The sequence below is a fragment of the Penicillium alfredii genome (assembly GCF_028826965.1).
Source record: "Penicillium alfredii strain IBT 34128 chromosome Unknown utg000001l_segment0_segment0, whole genome shotgun sequence".
Lineage (NCBI taxonomy): Eukaryota > Fungi > Ascomycota > Eurotiomycetes > Eurotiales > Aspergillaceae > Penicillium > Penicillium alfredii.
The window spans coordinates 397,351-415,732 of NW_026622698.1; the positions used below are offsets into that span (position 1 = coordinate 397,351).

The 18,382-nt window shown below is 50.4% G+C and overlaps 7 protein-coding genes across 7 annotated transcripts; 4 read left to right on the top strand and 3 right to left on the bottom strand.

Annotated features, from left to right (window-relative positions):
- Nucleotides 1–1,705: 1,705 nt before the first annotated feature.
- Nucleotides 1,706–3,439, top strand: NUU61_000147 (putative MFS multidrug transporter; the record flags this gene model as incomplete). Its single annotated transcript, XM_056650731.1, has 3 exons — nt 1,706–1,936; nt 1,997–2,814; nt 2,869–3,439. 3 exons carry the CDS (start codon nt 1,706–1,708, stop codon nt 3,437–3,439), a joined length of 1,620 nt encoding a protein of 539 aa, XP_056515581.1.
- Nucleotides 3,440–3,791: 352 nt separating this feature from the next.
- Nucleotides 3,792–7,063, top strand: NUU61_000148 (glycosyltransferase; the record flags this gene model as incomplete). The annotated part of the gene is made up of 8 exons (XM_056650732.1): nt 3,792–3,951; nt 4,027–4,663; nt 4,755–4,991; nt 5,054–5,821; nt 5,872–6,442; nt 6,486–6,536; nt 6,608–6,746; nt 6,825–7,063. 8 exons carry the CDS (start codon nt 3,792–3,794, stop codon nt 7,061–7,063), a joined length of 2,802 nt encoding a protein of 933 aa, XP_056515582.1.
- Nucleotides 7,064–7,394: 331 nt separating this feature from the next.
- Nucleotides 7,395–8,945, top strand: NUU61_000149 (sugar porter family MFS transporter; the record flags this gene model as incomplete). The annotated part of the gene is made up of 1 exon (XM_056650733.1): nt 7,395–8,945. The coding sequence occupies one exon, from the start codon at nt 7,395–7,397 to the stop codon at nt 8,943–8,945; it is 1,551 nt and encodes a 516-aa protein (XP_056515583.1).
- A 537-nt stretch (nt 8,946–9,482) lies between these two features.
- On the bottom strand, nt 9,483–10,652 carry NUU61_000150 (uncharacterized protein; the record flags this gene model as incomplete). The annotated part of the gene is made up of 1 exon (XM_056650734.1): nt 9,483–10,652. One exon carries the CDS (start codon nt 10,650–10,652, stop codon nt 9,483–9,485), a length of 1,170 nt encoding a protein of 389 aa, XP_056515584.1.
- Nucleotides 10,653–11,355: 703 nt separating this feature from the next.
- NUU61_000151 (uncharacterized protein) lies at nt 11,356–13,500 on the bottom strand (the record flags this gene model as incomplete). The annotated part of the gene is made up of 5 exons (XM_056650735.1): nt 11,356–11,448; nt 11,500–11,783; nt 11,810–12,291; nt 12,869–13,006; nt 13,418–13,500. 5 exons carry the CDS (start codon nt 13,498–13,500, stop codon nt 11,356–11,358), a joined length of 1,080 nt encoding a protein of 359 aa, XP_056515585.1.
- A 553-nt stretch (nt 13,501–14,053) lies between these two features.
- On the bottom strand, nt 14,054–16,430 carry NUU61_000152 (uncharacterized protein; the record flags this gene model as incomplete). Its single annotated transcript, XM_056650736.1, has 2 exons — nt 14,054–15,020; nt 15,085–16,430. The coding sequence occupies 2 exons, from the start codon at nt 16,428–16,430 to the stop codon at nt 14,054–14,056; spliced, it is 2,313 nt and encodes a 770-aa protein (XP_056515586.1).
- An 850-nt stretch (nt 16,431–17,280) lies between these two features.
- NUU61_000153 (class I SAM-dependent methyltransferase) lies at nt 17,281–18,215 on the top strand (the record flags this gene model as incomplete). The annotated part of the gene is made up of 3 exons (XM_056650737.1): nt 17,281–17,325; nt 17,377–17,660; nt 17,714–18,215. The coding sequence occupies 3 exons, from the start codon at nt 17,281–17,283 to the stop codon at nt 18,213–18,215; spliced, it is 831 nt and encodes a 276-aa protein (XP_056515587.1).
- Nucleotides 18,216–18,382: the final 167 nt, after the last annotated feature.

Here is an 18,382-nt window from a genome sequence, read left to right on the forward strand (position 1 = left end):
CCAGTAGTTCTTATCACCATGGTTTCCAATCCCTTTGCCGACAAAAACTCTCTGCGACTCGCTGCGAGAATAACCACTCACTTCACTGCCATCATAGCCATCGCTTGTGCTGCAAGGTCAATTGTTTATTGCGTAGTGGTATGTGATTCTTCCTCACTAATTTAGAGAACGGCTGAAGTTGAAGTCACTAACCAATTTCACAGCTTGCGGCTTCAGCCCTTTGGTCTCTGATCAGCACGATCTGTCTCATAATCAAAAGGCCTCCCCACCCAGGCTTCAATATTGCTTTAGACCTGATATTCACAGCCATCGTCTTTGTGCTCGGATTCGGGCTAGTGGTTGCTCTGGCCGTGGATGCGGGGGACTATCCTCGAGTACTCCAAGCCTGCGCAGCTTTCATGATAATTACGGGGTAAGTATTTATCATGAGTACTGCTCATGAGGGTAAAAGGGAAGGAAGGTAGAAAGAGAAATAAATAGAAAATATGCTAACTGCGTAATCCAACCAGTTTCCTCCATCTCGGCCACTTTGTGCTTGCCTGTCACGATCTTCACGTTAAACGCCGTCAAGGAACTTCAGCTACCAGACCAAGCGAATGGAATAGAGTCTGATCAAGGCTCAAGTGAGAATTTTGAATATATTCATTGGAGGAAAAACAGAACGGCCTGGAAGCAATATCATATAGAGAATATACGCACTAGATGGTTGCAAGGTCTACATGGGAATGTTATGACTATTTGTATTCGAGAGCCCAAAGACGTATACAAAATAACTCAATCTCATTTGTTATCATTCTTCGCCTGGCTCTTCTCCTAGGTGAAGTCCATTCCTGCCTTACTGCTACTGGATAGCTCTGCACGATACTTTAAACTGTCAACTAGCAAATCGGGGAACGTGGGTCAGTTGTGTGGATTTGTGGCAATCCCGATCAGTCGCTGCTAAGAGATCTTAGTTCAAGGACTAGGGTGTAGGCCTACTATTGCCTTGCAGCTTTTGTCAACTTGAGTCTGCGTTTCTCTTATTTGCTGTCTTGATAAACTCGAAGCTTTGCTTTACTGGATTAGCTTAAGAATTTCTACAGTTCTTTCGTAAGACCCTGATATATATATTTGCCACCTTGTACTTAGAAGTCACTGTGGTCAACCAAATCATTGACAATAGCTATTTAATAGCAAATTATCTTGTCGTACTGTAGTTTTATCAAGAAGAGTACACTACCAGGCCAGAATATGACCAAATATGGCGGGTTATTGAACAAGCGGTCTGACTTGGCCACTCTTATAGATCCACGATAAGCTGCGGGGCAGGGGTAAATCTCCGATAACAGCAAAGATCTCTATTTCCCCCGTTTTCAGGCCCACGAGGCGTCGTCCCTCGTGCATTCAGCGAAAATCGAAGGGAAATTTCCGCGACCCACTCCTGTCAACTGCCGAATATGGAAGGTGAGGGGAGATTTCTTGGCGTCGCCGCTGGGATATCTGAGGGCCCCCGATGGATCGAAAATCTTGACGAGCCAGTATTATAGCTTTGAATATTGTTCTCTAGTGGTTTACCTTTTCCGTGAGTGGTGTCTATGGTCATCATTGCTTAGAAATATATTGCCTCTTTTTTGCTAGTAAATATATTAAGCCCTGATAGACTATCCCACCGTAAACTCTTTTATGAAGTTTCTTTCTTTCTTTCTTTATATATTGCGTCACAGCCATGCATTCGGATATTCGTCAACAATCCCCAGATCGTGGGGTGGAGGTTATAGAAAAACATGGCGACTTGGAAATGGGTTCTCCCTGCACACTTCAGAGTCCCGAGCCCATGGAGAATCCCACAGACACTCTGGATCTTGAAAAACTTGGGCGAGAGCGACCAGCATGTTTCTCAAATCTATGGACAGAACTAGCATTTTGCTTTTCCATCGTGATGTCCCAAATCCTGGCTGTAAGCAAGATTTACTTTGCCCGCGTGAACCAAGGAATTCACCACTAAACTCCCCAACAGGAATACTTCATCTCAGGGTCGAATGTGCTGTTACCCACACTGGTCAAGGAACTCCATATCCCTGAAGCATCCACAATATGGCCATCAACCGCATTATCGCTCGTCGTCACCTCAACTCTCCTCATCTTCGGCCGTCTGACAGACATGCTCGGCGGATTCGCCCTCTACAATGCGGGAGCAATCTGGCTGACCATCTCCTCGATCCTGACCGGTGTTTCGCAGTCATGGCTAATGTTGCTCATTTGCCGCGCGCTGCAGGGACTCGCGCTGGCAGCCTTTCTGCCGTCCGGGATCATGATTCTCGGCAGCACATACCGACCCGGCCCTCGCAAGAACCTGGTGTTTAGTGTGTATGGCGCATGCGCAGCGCTAGGATTCTTTGCGGGTATTTTCTTTTCGGGACTGTGCAGTCAGTTCCTCAGCTGGAGATGGTATTTCTTCATCGGGGCGATCCTGTCTGCTATTACTGCGGTCTCGTCGTTCTTTTCGATTCCTCGCGACTACGCCGAAAAGCGAAAACTGGGAATCCGCATGGACTGGGCTGGGTGTTGCCTCTCCGTACCGGGAGTCGTCTTGTTGGTGTTCGCCATTGCGGATAGTTCGTTTGCGCCGCAGCAGTGGAGAACGCCTTATATCCCGCTCTTCCTCATCCTGGGAGTCATTCTACTGGCGATATTTACTTATGTTGAGGGGTGGGTCGTGGAGAATCCTCTTCTCCCTGGTGACATCTTCCGGGTGAAGTATATGACGCCCTTGGCAATCGCCTTGCTGTTTTTGTATGGCACCTTGGGGATATTCCTTCTCTATGCTGTTCTCTAGTAAGCGGAAATCCCTGGTGCGACTCTCACTTTCTCTGACTTGTTTCTCTCCAGCATGTCCGACATCATGGGCGCCGGCCCCCTCCAAATCGTGGCATGGACCACCCCAATGGCAGTTGGGGGTTTGATTCTCTCTGTCGCCGGTGGGATGATATTCCACAAGATCTCAGGAACCATCCTGATGCTGATTTCCTGCCTTGGATATGTGGGCTGCGGGCTATTATTCGTAGTGATCCCCCTCGGTGGCATGTACTGGAAGTATGTATTCCCTGCGATGGTCTGCGGCACGATCGGCATCGACATCAGCTTCAACCTTGCCAATATCTTCATCACAACAAATATGCCCAAATCAAGACAGGGGCTGGCGGGCGCCTTGATTAACTGTACGCTTCATCTGGGCATTGCCCTGATGCTTGGATTCGCCGATATTGTTCAGACATCGTTTCGCCACCTCGGTGTTCGGCAAGGATACAAAGCAGTATTTTGGTTCCAGTCGGGCTTGGCGATATTGGGACTGTTAACTGTTTTGTTCTTTGTGAGGATCCATCATGCCAAGAGTGAGCTGACTATGGACGAGCGACAGGCCTTGGAATCGGAGGCCGACAATAGAACGGGGGAGGTCTGATGGTTTATTACAAACATTAAGCGTGTTTAGCGAGCGGACGCATATTTGACTGTTTTGGCCATTTTTCTGCTATGCTACTGTATACTGAATGCATTATCTACATATGAGCACAATCAAACATCGGGATCGACCGGGATCGGCCTCAAGGCTGATGGGCCCATGGATCCGGCAAGCCGGCCTGACATCATCGACTACAAAAAGGATTCTCGGTCTAATTTTCTCTTTTTTTGTCAAGCTCTCGCGTGACTATACGTCATGTTGAAAAATTCAAGATAGCTGAGAAATAGGGACCATTTCCTCTGGCTTGTTACGCATCTTCAAGCCCCCTTGCCCTGCCAAGTTCCCGAGAAGAATGTCGTCGGCAGCACCGGCTGTCCCAGGATCGACACCCGGTCGCGATGAGAACATCCGGTCGGAAGATTGGCCCGAAGAGGTCAACGCGCAGTACAATACGGACAACGAGCGCGTTCAATTCAGCGGGGATGGATTGGATACCGGGGTCCGAGTATTAGGTAGGCGACTTTGCAACACTGCGCTAAGGTTCAATTGAGAATAGCAAGCATTAACAAAGCAATGCTGTCTTGCAGGCGATGGGCGCATAGACATCCAAATCAACGAACACAGGCCCAGCATCGCCGGGCTCCTGAGCCATCTCCAGCAGACCCCGCAACCCTCCGAGCTAGAAGATCTATCCGAGAAAGACGGCGCAAAGGCACCCCCAAAAGAAGAGGGGAAGTATTTCCCCCTACACCTAAACATCGTCATCCAAGTGATCGGCTCCCGCGGCGACATCCAGCCCTTCGTCGCATTGGGCAAAGAGTTGAAAGCGCACGGGCATCGCGTGCGACTAGCCACCCACCTGGCGTTCCGCGATTTCGTCCTCGATGGCGGGCTGGAGTTTTTCAACATTGGCGGCGATCCCGCAGAATTGATGGCCTTCATGGTCAAGAATCCAGGACTATTACCAGACCTTCGCACCATCCGAAGTGGAGCTATCCAGAAGCGGCGGCGCGAGATGAAGCAGATTATCAATGGGTGCTGGAAATCGTGTTTTGAGACGGGTGATGGGACGCATCTTCACCAAATCAAGGAGGATCCTTGGAGTGATACTGTCGACTATCGTCGGCGGCCCTTTGTTGCGGATGCGATTATCGCCAATCCGCCCAGCTTGGCTCATGTCCACTGTGCGCAACGCCTGGGGATTCCTCTGCACGTTATGTTTACGTGAGTATTCTTCACCTCGGGGTGCACAGAATCTCCACCTCATGGCAAGAAAAAAAATAAAGAAAAAGAAAAAGCCACTAATCGTCGATAGAATGCCATGGTCCCCTACTCAATCATTCCCGCACCCGTTGGCTATCATCCACCAGCAGAATTGCAAACCCACCGTCGCCAACTTCGTCTCTTATGCCGTCGTTGATATGATGGTCTGGGAGGGTCTCGGCGACATCGTGAACAAGTTCCGCAAGTCGTGCTTGGCATTGGATCCATTGGATAGCATCACGGCGCCGAGCTTGATCCACCGGTTGCAAGTCCCGTGTGCATATCTCTGGTATGGCACCACCTCATCTGTGACTGGTGAGGACTGTACTGAGAGATTCCTTTCTTATCCAGGTCTCCCGCGCTACTAGGCAAGCCCCGCGACTGGTCCGACAACATCGACATCTGCGGGTTCAGTTTTCTTCCATCCAAGTCGGACTACACGCCCCCAAAAGAGATCGATAACTTTCTCAAGGCTGGCCCAGCACCGATATACGTCGGATTTGGCTCAATCGTTGTCGATGACCCAATCAGACTGACCAAGATCGTATTCGAGGCCGTCAAGAATACAGGCCAGCGAGCAATTGTCTCCAAAGGCTGGGGCAATCTCGGCGTCGACGACATGGAGATCCCAGACAACATCCTAATCATCGGCAGCTGTCCGCACGACTGGCTCTTCCGCCAGGTATCATGTGTCATCCACCACGGAGGCGCGGGCACGACGGCAGCCGGACTTGCACTGGGCCGCCCAACCATCATCGTCCCTTTTTTCGGAGACCAGCAGTTCTGGGGAGGAATAGTAGCCAGAGCCGGAGCCGGCCCGACCCCGACCCCGCATAAGCAGTTGACTGCAGAGAAGTTGACCAGTGCAATTGAAGTGGCACTGCAATCTACGACGCGGGAGAAGGCACAGGCAATTGGAGAGAAGATGCGAAAGGAAGCCGGCGTCCAGGACGGCGTGCGCAGCTTCCATCGACATCTTGACCTGCAGGCGCTTCGCTGCGCCATATGTCCTACTCGACCTGCTGTGTGGCATCTCAAGCACACGGAAATTGGCCTCAGTGCCTTTGCAGCGGCAGTCCTTGTGGAGATGGGGAGGATCAAGCCGGATGACTTTGTTCTGTAAGTTCTTTTTTTGATTCTTGTCAAAGCCAGCTGCTGATGCTTAGCAGACATCGTCCAATGGAATATGATACATACCGCGATCCCGCGGGACCACTCAGTGCAAGCGCTCAGGTGCTATTTGGCGCCATTGCTAATTTCATGATTGGAATAGCAGATGTGCCTGCGGAGATCGTCAGTGATCTGGTTACCGCCGGTCGTGCCCTAGGCCATCCGCATGAACACATTGATCCCTATGCTGCGTGTCGCACCAGTAGGGAAAGGCCAGTCGGAAGTGGAGAAAATGACGGAGAACAGCCCGATGAAGATCGAGAAGAGGAAGAGAAAGAGGAACGACATGACAGATCAGAGCAAGTGGCAGACGAAAGCGACACCTCGGATGAAGACTCGACCAGTGACTCGGACGACCAACCCATAGCCAACAACCTGACACCAGAAGGAACGGAAAAAAGACGAAGCCTGGAGCTGGAGAAGCAACAGACCATGAGCAGCAAGATCCCGCAATCCAGATCCCCACACCCTCCTGTCGGAGGCGGGAATACACGGAGGCAAGATGTTGAAGAAGTTTTTGAATCTTGTCATTTGGTTACCGACAGATCTGTCGCTCAGCTTGGCCAAAGGGTTCCATAATGCGCCCAAGCTATATCATGACCCAATGGTGAAGTCAACTCCGAAGGTGATTGGTATCCAGAGTGGTTTTAAAGCTGCTGGCAAGGTATGTTTGAGATTTGCACCTTGCTGACTGTTTTTCTCTCCAAAATATCGGAATATTGACCTTGCGTGCAGGAGCTGACAGACGGTTTCTACTATGGTATTACCGGTCTCGTCACCCAGCCCCGGTATGGCCTGAAGCACAAAGGGGCCAAAGGCATGATCAAGGGGGTTGGGAAAGGCGTCGGTGGAGTCATCCTGAAGCCTCCAGCAGGTATGTACTAAACTGTCTCCACTCTTATCTTCCTTGAATTATTCTGGCATGTCTGGTGTTCTAACTCGTATTCATTAGGTCTCTGGGGTCTAGCAGGCTACCCTTTGAGTGGACTACGCAGGTCACTCTTGGATTCACTGGGCAAATCCCAGGAAGGGCACATTGTCGTCTCTCGCATCAAACAAGGCCACGAAGAGATGAAAGCGTCCTTGGCCGAAGAGCGGGCGGAAGTGGCTCGGAAATGGATTGCCATTGAAGAGACATTGCAGAAAACAAAACGACATAGTTGTTTGCATACTAATGGACATACCGCATGATATATAATATTTAGAATACTCTCACTATATCCGAACGTGTGATACATTGAACAATAAAGCGCGAGTGAGGGGATGCGACAAAAGCCATATCCACCAGGTAGTTTGAGCCAGCCAATTCACATGGATTCTTTTCATCCGAGACTATTTCGGAGTCAATACAGCGACAATCGTAACTTAGTGGAGCAACAAGGGATCGGAGGCCCACCGAGCTGGGGGATACCCGAAACCCCAGAACAAAAGCAAGCATGAATAATGGAAAACCTAACTTCCCGACTTCAATTCCAATGAATCAATTCCCGATGCAAAGAACACTACTAGCATGAACACAACCATGTCGCCGACCTTCATCGGCCTCAAGGGCCAGAACCTCGTCTACGCCGTGACATTCTGCTGCTCAATTGGCTTCCTGCTCTTCGGTTATGACCTTGGCTTCATGGGCGGGCTGACCACATCGCCCGAGTTCCTCGCGGTCTTCGGGAACCCGAACGCGTCATTGCTAGCCTTCCTGGTAGCCTCGTACGAGGTCGGGGCACTGCTGGGCGCGCTTTTCCAGTTCCTGCAGGGTGATCACTTCGGCCGCAAGCCGAACAACCTGGCCGGCGCAGTGATCGTTTCGATCGGAGCGATCCTGCAAGCATCGACCTTCGGACTGGCGCAGTTCCTCGTCGGCCGGATCGTCGCGGGCTTCGGGCTCGGCATGATGACGACGGTGATTCCGATCTGGTTGTCCGAGTGCAGTATCCCGCAATCCCGGGGCCGCATGATGGCCATGCAGCTGTCTAATCTGATTGTCGGGCTGATTCTAGCCAACTGGCTTGACTATGGCCTCGCCGCGTACTCCGGCTCGGTGCAGTGGCGGTTTCCGTGCGCGTTTCAGATCGTTTTCTGTGTGCTTGTTCTGGCGTTTATGCCCTTTCTGCCGGAGTCGCCGCGGTATCTATGCGCCAAGGGTGAGACCAGCAGTGCCCGAGTTGTGCTGGCTGCTTTGAGAGGCGGATTCCCGGACGATGCGGTGGTGGTTGAGGAACTGAAGGAGATTCAGTATGCGATTACGGTCGAGGCCGACGAGGCCGGGTCTTGGAAGGACGTGTTCAAGGACAACGGCATGAGTGGTTCGACAAGGGTTGCGATCGGGTGTGCCGCCAACCTCTGCCAGCAGATGTCTGGTGTGAATGTCATGGGCTCGCTCGGGCCTTACGTGTTTCAGGATTCCATCGGGATGAACAGAAAAAATGCGATGCTAGTCTCGGGTGGTCTGCAGGTATTCTACTTTTTAAGCAGCCTGATCCCCTGGTGGGCGATTGACAGGGCTGGACGTCGACGACTATTCATGATCGGATCTACTGGGATGGGGGTGTGCATGCTGCTCTCTGCGATCTTCGTGGGAATCGGGACTAAAAATCTGGGCTATGCTGCAGCCGTCGCACTATATATTTTTCAGTCATTCTTCACGGTGGGATGGCAGTCCAACATGTGGATCTATCCGAGTGAACTACTACCCTTGAAGCTGCGACTGCGCGGCGGAGCCCTAGCGGTTGTGTCGCAGTGGCTGTTTACGTTCCTGGTGGTTGAAATCACGCCTGTCATGATCACCAACATTGGGTACAAGAGTTATATTGTTTTTGCGGTGATCAACTTTGCTACCGTGCCGCTGGTTTATTTTTGGTTCCCGGAGACCAGCAGGATGCCTCTCGAAGCGGTTGATTTATTGTTTGCGGATCGCAATGGGCAGAGGCCTTCGCTGTTTCAAGTCGTTCGGGACTCCACCAACAAAGAATTTGTGATGGAGATGGAGAGACAACTTCAAGAGAGAGCACGGATGAGGACTAGGGACACACAAGCCGAGGATAAGACTGAGCACTTGGAAGTGGAAATAGCTTAATGTGTGACATGAGAGTCAATACTGCATAGATCTCTAGAATACAACCTGATATATACCGCAGTAGCTGTCTTTAGCAAAGCCCAAATTTACCCATGAATCTACTATTTTGTATCCATTAAAATATCTATCCACGGGCTAAATTAAACAACTTGAAGGGCTTGCCATATTCTAAGAGAAGCCGGTCCAAGTCCGATGATGGTCGGCTTGTAGACAGCCGAGGAAGATATTGTCTTCTGTCCTTTCGCTTGGCAATGCTTGTTCAATTAGTGTCGAACCTTCTTTTCCACAACAGGGGCATCTCATCGTGAGTCGCAAGGGAATCTTGCAAGACTCTCGATTTCCCCTAGTGTGGATGGTTGACTATTATGAAATATGGTCTTACCTGTACACGGGCTCTTCAGCTTTCTCCAGTTTGATGTAGTTGACATCGATGATGTTCAATAAATAGGATAGAAATAACCAACAGAGTACTACTTCAACCTTAGGTTATGTATCTGCGCATCAAGTAAATTATCGATCAAGACCAAGGCTAAGATCCTAAGACGAGGCCCCGGCAATATTAGCCCCCTCGCCCATCGAACCAAACAGCATGAAAATAAGCCAGACAGTTAATCGCTTCTGCCACTCGCCAAGAATCATGCACATCGCCGTGGCCATGATCACCTCATAGACCCTGCTCATACGGATATCGGCTGTCTCATGGAACTCAAAGCCTTCTTCTGAATCGAATCGTCGGACCCCAAGAACCGAGTTGCCCGTCTGCTCCAGTAGCTTGGTGATTGCAGAGTCGAATATCCACAACTGACCGCATTTCTTCGAGGCGATGCTAGAAGTATATTGAGCCAGGAAAGTCCCATCGTTGGTCCCTTGGCCCGGTACCTTGGCGATGAGTTTCAGGTGGTGAAATGGTAATAGTCTCTTGGACCATTTCGCGCCTCCTGGGAGGTCTCTCGTGCCCTCCCAGAAGAAATAGATCCCAGCATATTCAAAATGATACCGTCGGTTGTTCACCGAAAAGGGGGAGTCCCAGCTAAGGCTGACTGCTTCTTCAGCGACAGCTGGCTGAAATGGGGGTTCAGTGAGAAAAGAGCATGGACAGTCTTCAACCGTGGGATAGTCAATGTCAGTCTTTTCACCCTTATCATCACCAGCGCTCCCTTCCTCCACAGCCCTCAGCTCCTCCTCGGCTTTGATCCCCTCTCCCTGCCGTCGAGCGTTCACCATGTAGTGGTACCCCTTCCCAGACTCACCCCACAACCGCCACGAGCGAACCTTGTACCCCTCAAGAGCACACTCATCGCCAGCAGTGCTGTTATTCGGGCTACTGCGATGCTCCCACTTAACGACCCCCCGACGATCAACAACATCCCCCAAGTTCCTCCCAAACTGCAACTTCCATCTCCGCCAGAACGCCGAGTTGTGGATCAGACAGATGGGCTCGCCGAGCTTCTTGCTGCCGCGGTGCAGCGTGCGCGGCGGACTGTGGAAGGCGAGCGTGGGGTTATGCACGAAGTAGCTGTTGGACTCGTCGGAGCCGCGATGGTTGCGCTCGTACCCTTCGGCAGCGGACTGGTGTTTGTCGGTGTATCCGAACTCCTTTTTGAGGTCAAGGAATGGCGTGATGCATAGATGCTCTTCGCCTTCGTGGTAGACATGGTAGACTGAGAGGCGGTGTCGGGTTGCCAGTGCTTCTTCTAGAGTTGACATGCTTGTCTTTGTATTCCTCAAGTTCCTGGGATCATTGTGGTCGCCTTGATTGCTTGGGCGATCGGAATTATGTCGAGTTGAAGGAATAGAAGAACAGGTTTGGTTGAAGTCTCAACGTTGATACTACTCCGTGTTGACGATGCCAAGCTGCACGGCAGGCGATGACGATGGTGGAGATGGGCCCTGGAGTGGGGCAATGAGGCCCTGGTCTTTTTAGTCCCGTCGGGGGCGTTGTAGGGCGCTGGTGGGCAACCCTGATGGGCCGAGTTCCGTGATTGGTCTTGGGGTTGGCTGCGGTGTACCTTGTGTTCATGAAGAAGTAAGAAGTAATAAATAATGCCTCTGGTATAGTGTAAATATCTAGCGAAGGGATCCTGAACTCATAAAAGCCGTTGTATCTGCTTGACTACACGTACTAGAGAAGAGGCCTTCTGAACAGTTGGATGGACTGTGTATTCCAGGTCCACGATAGCGCAGCCCACTTAGCATCTTTAGTTCGTGGCTGTACCCTGAGTAGGATAAGGCCTATTGGTCACTCTACACATGACTGCATACATGCTAAGAGCACCAGGGATACACCGAACGTTTCTGAAATCGAGAGCCAAGGACTTGAGCACGCTGTTCAAATGAACCAGTAAATGCTTTCAAAATGAAACTATGATTTTTTTCATTCCAAAGTGGACGTGTTACTGTGAAGAAGAGGTCACCGACGCAATATTCGCCTGAGCACTTTTGACGGGTTGAGGTCAATCTCGACCATAATGGCAATGGAAAGAATCAACGTCGTGAGAATAACCTGTTGGTCATGTCAGCGATATTCTTTGTGGATGAATACGTCGAACCATACTGCAAACAATAGTATTCCCACGGAGTTGATATCCCATCCTCCCGCATAGACTTTCCCTACCGAGATAGCGCCCTGCTGCTTCCAGAATCGATAGGACCCAATGAAAGCAATCAGCACAGCAACACAGTGGCAAGCCACGGAGAGCGGGATGCCGACATCGTGGAATCTCAGCCGGTCTGCCTCCGACTCTGATCGCTGGAGTCGGAATAGTTGCGCGATCAGGACCCCCTGCATGGCAATGACGACGGAGGTTCGGATATAGGCGAGGAAAGTTCGTTCCAAGGCTGAGAGACAGTCAATTAGCACAGACGATCAACTGCTTTCTGCAAACCCGAACCCAGAATAACTGCCAAAAGCGACCGGGGCAGGAAGGGCACAATGAGGCCAGGCATAACAGCAGTAGAAATATTCTCACCAAGATGATCCCGATTGTTTTTATGGGGCACAATCAACGAGACCTGGTGCGTCCAAAACCGACAGATCCGATTCCAGGGACCCTTGCGATCTTCGCGCGCGCGCCGGTGACCGGCGCGCGACGTAGTCCGACGGGTCGTGATGCGATACTCCTCCCCCGACGAGGCCGACGGTGTCGAGAGGTCCAGCTCGTTATCCTCGCGAGTTTGTATCTCATGCAGCTCGAGGGCCTCGCGCTCGTCTGGGTTGTTGTCGCGGGCGGGGGTCGGGCGGGATTCCCTCACGACGGCTGTGGAGGGCCGTCCAGGTTCGGAGGGTTGACCAGGCGGGTCGGTCATGGTCGGAGACGGTGCGACAGGGCGTCTGGCATCGCTGTCGCTGGGGGAAGTGGTATGTTGTGGGCTGCAGTGTGTTGCGGTCAAAGGGCAAAAGCAGGGAACTGGGGTTGTGTCTGTCGGGGAAAACCCCGGATCCGCTGGAGCCGAAGGTTCAACGGGGATCGGTCGCCCCGCGCTCTCCCGCCTCAAGGACAGCTCGACAGACCATTTTGTGGGCTGGGAGAGGAGGTTGAAATTGGAGAATTGAATGCGTATACTTGCGATCTTCTAGCGGGTTTTGTTTACTGCACCGTTGCAAATGGGTCCATTCTCACCAATCACAATTGCCCATGGCTGGTTGCATCATTCTGTGGCTTCATGTTGGAATACGTTGCCAATGAAAATGGCCCAATGTCACTTGATTTCTCGAAATTCAAAGATAGTATGTATTGGGATAGGCTGGCTATGTTGCACATGGATCAATTGGCCAATTGCCATTAATTTGGAGTCAGGGATTGCAGTTGACAATTTTTGTTTATTTTCTACTCGCTCCATTCCATTTCGTTTGGGTAAGCCGGGATGCTTAAGCTTAAACCCCTAAGTGAGCTTCTCCAGCAGTTTCCGTGTCAATGTATCACTGGCTCTGCTGCTCAATGTTCACCCATGGCAGCCTTTTCTCGCCAAACACCTCGCTACCCGATGGAGAAATGCTGTCGAACAGGGTTGCCTTCAAGAAGACCTTTCCGGGAGTCATCGGGGTGGCCGTCCACACAGCACTATCATAGGTATTAGCTGAGAATACATGGTCTCGCGTATGGGAATACGATACCTTCCACAGGCAGAGCAAAAATGGCGCTGACAAAGACAGGAAATCAGCATTTCATCGGACCAGAATAGGACACTCTATGCAAAACTGCCCTCCTTGAGTTTACCTTGACGAAGTTTCCACTCAAAGGGTTCTTATAGTCATAGCTTTTCAGTGACGCCGAAGGGTCTTCCAAGGATATCTCATCAAGGGGGACAAGATAATTCACCGAGAAAGCTATAATAATTAGTGGATTGTGAGTATAGCTGATGTTAAGCCTTGAGAATATCTTTCCACTTACGACCGCCGGCTCGCTTGCAGTTATCGCTGTGCAGGATATATCAGCAAATGGAGCGAACGTCAAGGCGTTTCCCGATCGGACCAGTGGCAAACAACTGAGCTGGGCGGTTGCTGCGGAAGAGTGATGCGAATACTTTCGCAGTTGCAGTGACCGGTGTAAGGCATTTTGAATCTTAAATATGGGATATGAGGCCAGGTTTTGCGGATATGATAAATAAAGAGGGGGAGAGAGATGAAGGGACTGAAGTGTGTCAGGATTGCAGCATAGCCGGTGGAACTTACCAGTTCTGAATGTCACGTTAAACAAATGTGGACCCCGGCCCAGGAAAGCGGTCTTGTGGGGGATATCGTGTCGGAGCATAACCCTAATATGATCATAAAAATTGGATTATCTCTTTCAAAATTGAATTGGGTCATTTTGAATCACCTAGTGATCAATTTAGTAGGTCTTACAGAATAGGAACGAGCAGAATGACCTTTCGTAATATCATTGGGCCCTACATGAACAGCTGAGAGAGCCTGGCTTGTCCGTAAACAAGTTATTCATGAAAATGAAAGTATAGCTGACAAAATATAGCTCTTAGAAGAAGTGACTATCTAGTTGATAGCCAGGACTGGCACGGCATTAGATTTATTATTAGTGTTTTCCACTTCCAAGTCTTTTGTGTGGAATGCAATTCAGGCCAGAGGATATTGTAAATATTGGAACTATCCAGCCTCAGACCGAGACCTTAGGAAGCATCCCATTCTTAGTCTCTGACTGTGGCTTCCGAGCCCTCAAGGCAGACCCTTCATATGTTCCACAGATCGAACCCATTCTCAAAGGCCCTGGTCCTCCAAGTTCAACACTGCCAATTTTCCTGCTTTGGGAACCACCGGCAGCGCAGCCCACCCAACCAGGCAGTTCATCCAAGACTTTGACTTGATCGTCACTCCTAGAGATCTTAAGCGGAACATGCTCGCCAATCGAGCCTCCCAGTCTCAACAAGCTGAACGCATCGAGCGCGGTCGTCCAACGAGGGAACCAGCTCGCATAGAGTGCTGTCAGGAAGAGTCCAATCAAATGAAAAAGGATCAGAACCGACACGACGACAATGCCCGCAAGCGAGATAGAAGGCTTCCGAGAGTTTGCGCCTTTATCATAAAGAACGCTCAAGGTAGGACTGCCATTCATCTGCTGTGTATCGGTGATCCACGCAATATTAGCCAAATACGATGCGATGTTGAATGCATTTGCCATGACCTCTTCCGAGGAAAGATCTTTCTCGTCGGTGGATATCTTCCTGGGTCGGAAGTTGACAAGCCACGTGAGGATGTTCGAGAACATGTCGGATTCGTGGTAGACATTTTTGTCGCCGAGAAAGTCGCTCTCCTGTGACAAAACACCGTCGTTGATCCCGGTGTGACTGCTATCTCTGTTTGGCTCTTCGTTGTGCGACGCAGGCGCTTGGAGTCCTCGAATAATCCTTCCCATTGGGACGAGGTCCGCTACAATCTTCAGATCATCATGCGATGCATTGCGGAAGCCGTAGAGTGTGTCGAATCGGTTTGCCGTCTCGAGCCATGAGTATCGTCCGAAGAGGGCAAGGGTCGTTGTTAGTAGAGGGCCTTTGTTGAGAACTTCCTCGATTTTGTCCGTTTGTGCAGGTATGAGGTCCTCTTGCTCGCGTTTTTTCTTTTTTGCTCTAGACTCTCGTCAATTTGGATTCGGTTGTAATGTCGAAGACGTCTTTTGGGGAGGGGGCTTACTTGTATGGTCCGGTAACTTCTTGTACATCACAATATGCATCACATTTATCGTATGGAAACTTCTCCAGAAGTGAACCAGCAGTTTGGCCGTTCATGTAGTTCGGCAGCTCGAAATATCCCGCGGTGGTATTGACAATCACTCGAGCGTAGATTGACGTTGGCGTCGATTTGTCCTCGGCCAATAATCCATCCTTGCTATGCGTGGACATGGTGATATTTAGATAAAGAGCCTCCCCAAAATCTTGTCGATCGCGGGTATTCTTCCATGGCGTTGAGAGCTGATTCCCTGGCATGCATGCGTGTAGTGCCCAAAATTCCAGGGCTTGATTCTTTGTGCCAGCTGAATTGGATAACGTATGGTTATGTTTCAGGGATAATGTACCATGTTCAGAATCACAGCCGCGAGGGAACTCCCTCTCTGAAACGTAATCATATCGAGCCGAAGAGTTGAATCGAGGAAGATATTGCCTAATGAGACCCGTGCTGTAGTTACTGGGGAGCTGTGCCCAAAAGATCTCAGGGGATATTGATAAATCTGCCCAGTTTGGTCCAATTTGAGAGCACAGATCTGAATGTGTGAGATCACAAGCTATCTCTCTCGCCCAAAGCTGTGATGGGACGTCTTTGGCAGAAGTGCTTGCGAGCAACTTCTGGGTCATGGGGATGATTGACAGTTTAGGAAGGAAACCATTCTCGAATTTGTTCGGTATGTCGAGCAGCTGGCCAATGGCGGTGATGTTTGTTGGGGTCTTCACAACTTCAGTTGACAAGAAGACCTGCTGAAGTGGAGAAATGATCGCGCCAACAAAATGCAGAGCCAATGCCCATGCGAGAAATGGGGTTCCATAACGCGTCCATTGCGTTGAGATTCGCAAGTATGTTGAGATATCCGTCCATCCTTTGTCTGCTAGAACCATCAACTGACGCAGGGTGATCTTGGGCTTCGATCCATCTGTGCGGCATTGGAGGTAGACCACTACAGCACTTGAACACACAGCGGATGTCACTGGAATGGTCAAAACTCCCACAATAGACTGGAGGACCTGAATGGCTTTATACCACCGCTCATTCTGATCGTACTTGGCTCGCATGGGCTGACTGCTGCTCCATAAATTCCATGTACTTCTCGATATACCCTTTGTGCTTGGGTATTTTTGATAGCTTGTAGTGGTGACGGGGCGTTGATCGAGTAAGCAGATCATGGCCCAGGAGAAGAGAACCAGGATGGCGTAGAAACCCACAAGCCAGAGAATCCATCCCGAGCGAGTGATTTCGGTGCCCGTTTGATTTGGAGCATGCTTTTGGGTGGATTCGCGGGTAGATCGACTATCCGGGGTTGAGGGCATGGCAAAATGGCAATCCAAATTAAAGATGCAGAGTTGTTTTGGGGTATTCCCCGCATAAATACGCGGATGATGCCGAGGAAAGGAGGCTCTCGGGGCTGGGTTCGTGTACAGCCATGATCGGCGAGCTGAGTTAAAGCACTTGAGCACTTGGACACATCGCGATGCCGATGACTTCCTAACATGGACAGATGTGCATGTCCAATTTACGCGCTATAATTAGTGCTGCCAGGGTCTCTTGTGTTCATCTGTCAGGAGAACTATCCGGCTAACTCGTTCCTAGGGACCACAAGAATACAACGGGATCCTTTTCTCCACTCGTTGCTGCCGCTACACCCCACTTTTGGAATTTTGAGTCAAATTCGACGTTTTTGATCGCGTTAAGAGTATTGCGCCTTCTAAAATCTACGGGCCAAAACCAACCCACTAATGATTCAGCCCTAGAGAAAGCAACGCCCTCTCTCACCACGAGTGACTGTGAATGTGGACTTGCTTATGTATTTTAGTTCTTCTCTCGAACTCCTATTTGCCACAGAAGTATTCAAATGATGGAATATCGGCTCCGATGTAGGAGTCATTTGAAGTGTAGTTGAGGCGATGTAGCCTTGCGGTATTGGTGCCGATATCGGCCGCCTGTACATCGCAACAACACTCACTCTACATGCTGGACTCATAGGTATAAAGAGGCAGTTCCCAGACACAGTGGATTGAATCAAGAGCAAGAGAATTGTGCCTCTGAAATTTTAAACATCACTTTTTAAACCCGATCCAGCACTCGCCGCAGCACACTGAAATAATCCCGACGAGGCGACTCCGATTTCTCCGCATTCAAGCCCAATTGCTGTACAAAACGATGTCGTCCGACCAGCAAACGACCAAGGACCACTGGTCCACCGAGGTATGTGACTTGGAACCATCCGTCTTTCTACCACGCTAATCTCCAATTCAGGCTTATGCCACCTCTGCATCGTTCGTGCCTAAACTAGCCCAGAAGCTTGTTACATACCTAGATCCCAAACCGACAGACAAAGTCCTCGATGTCGGCTGCGGTGATGGCAAGTTCACGGAGAACTTTCTGCCTGCCGTGGGCTCGGTGCTGGGTATTGACTCGTCGCCCGCCATGATCGAGTCCGCCAACAAAGACTACGCTAGCTCCAAAGCAAGCTTTCGCGTAGTCGATTGTCGATATCTGGAAAAGGACACATCCATTGTAGATGGATCCTGGGATAAAGTGTAAGGAATGACCTCTATGCCGATCTAAGTATATACATGTTGACTTTGAGCAGCATCTCCAATGCTGCGCTTCATTGGATCCTCCGTGATGACTCCACGCGTATGTCCACTCTCTGCGCCATTCACGGTAGCCTGAAACCGGGTGGGGTGTATGTCTTTGAAATGGGTGGTCATGGGAATATCGCCGAGATCAAGACCGCTTTCATCTACGCCTTGGTCCAGCAAGGAATCCCCATTGAAACGGCACGAGAAACAAGTCCCTGGTTTTTCCCCTCGGAAACCTGGATGAAGGGCGCGTTAGAGCAAGTGGGATTCCAAGTTGAACACCTCGAGCTGGAGTACCGCCCGACCAAGCTGACGACTTCTACAAATGGGGGCTTGGAAGGCTGGGTGCGGCTGATGGGCGCGCAATTCCTGGAGACTCTGGCTGAGGACAAGCGCGATGTCGTGGTTCGGCAGGTTTGCGATGTGCTCCAAACAGTGGTTACCCACGATGAAGACGGTAGCCAGTGGCTGGGCTATGTGCGACTGAGAGGAATTGCGAAGAAGATCTGAGAGAGAGGTAGGGGTCCATCATACTCGACTACAACTCCATGCTAGGGCTCTTTTCGGGTCATCGATGGGCATAAGGCCGTTTTGAGAGAATTTAGATCAATATATTTTTTTCGTCACTCTATCCTAAACTCCATCGATCCTGCTACAATATATATCAGGGCTGTTGG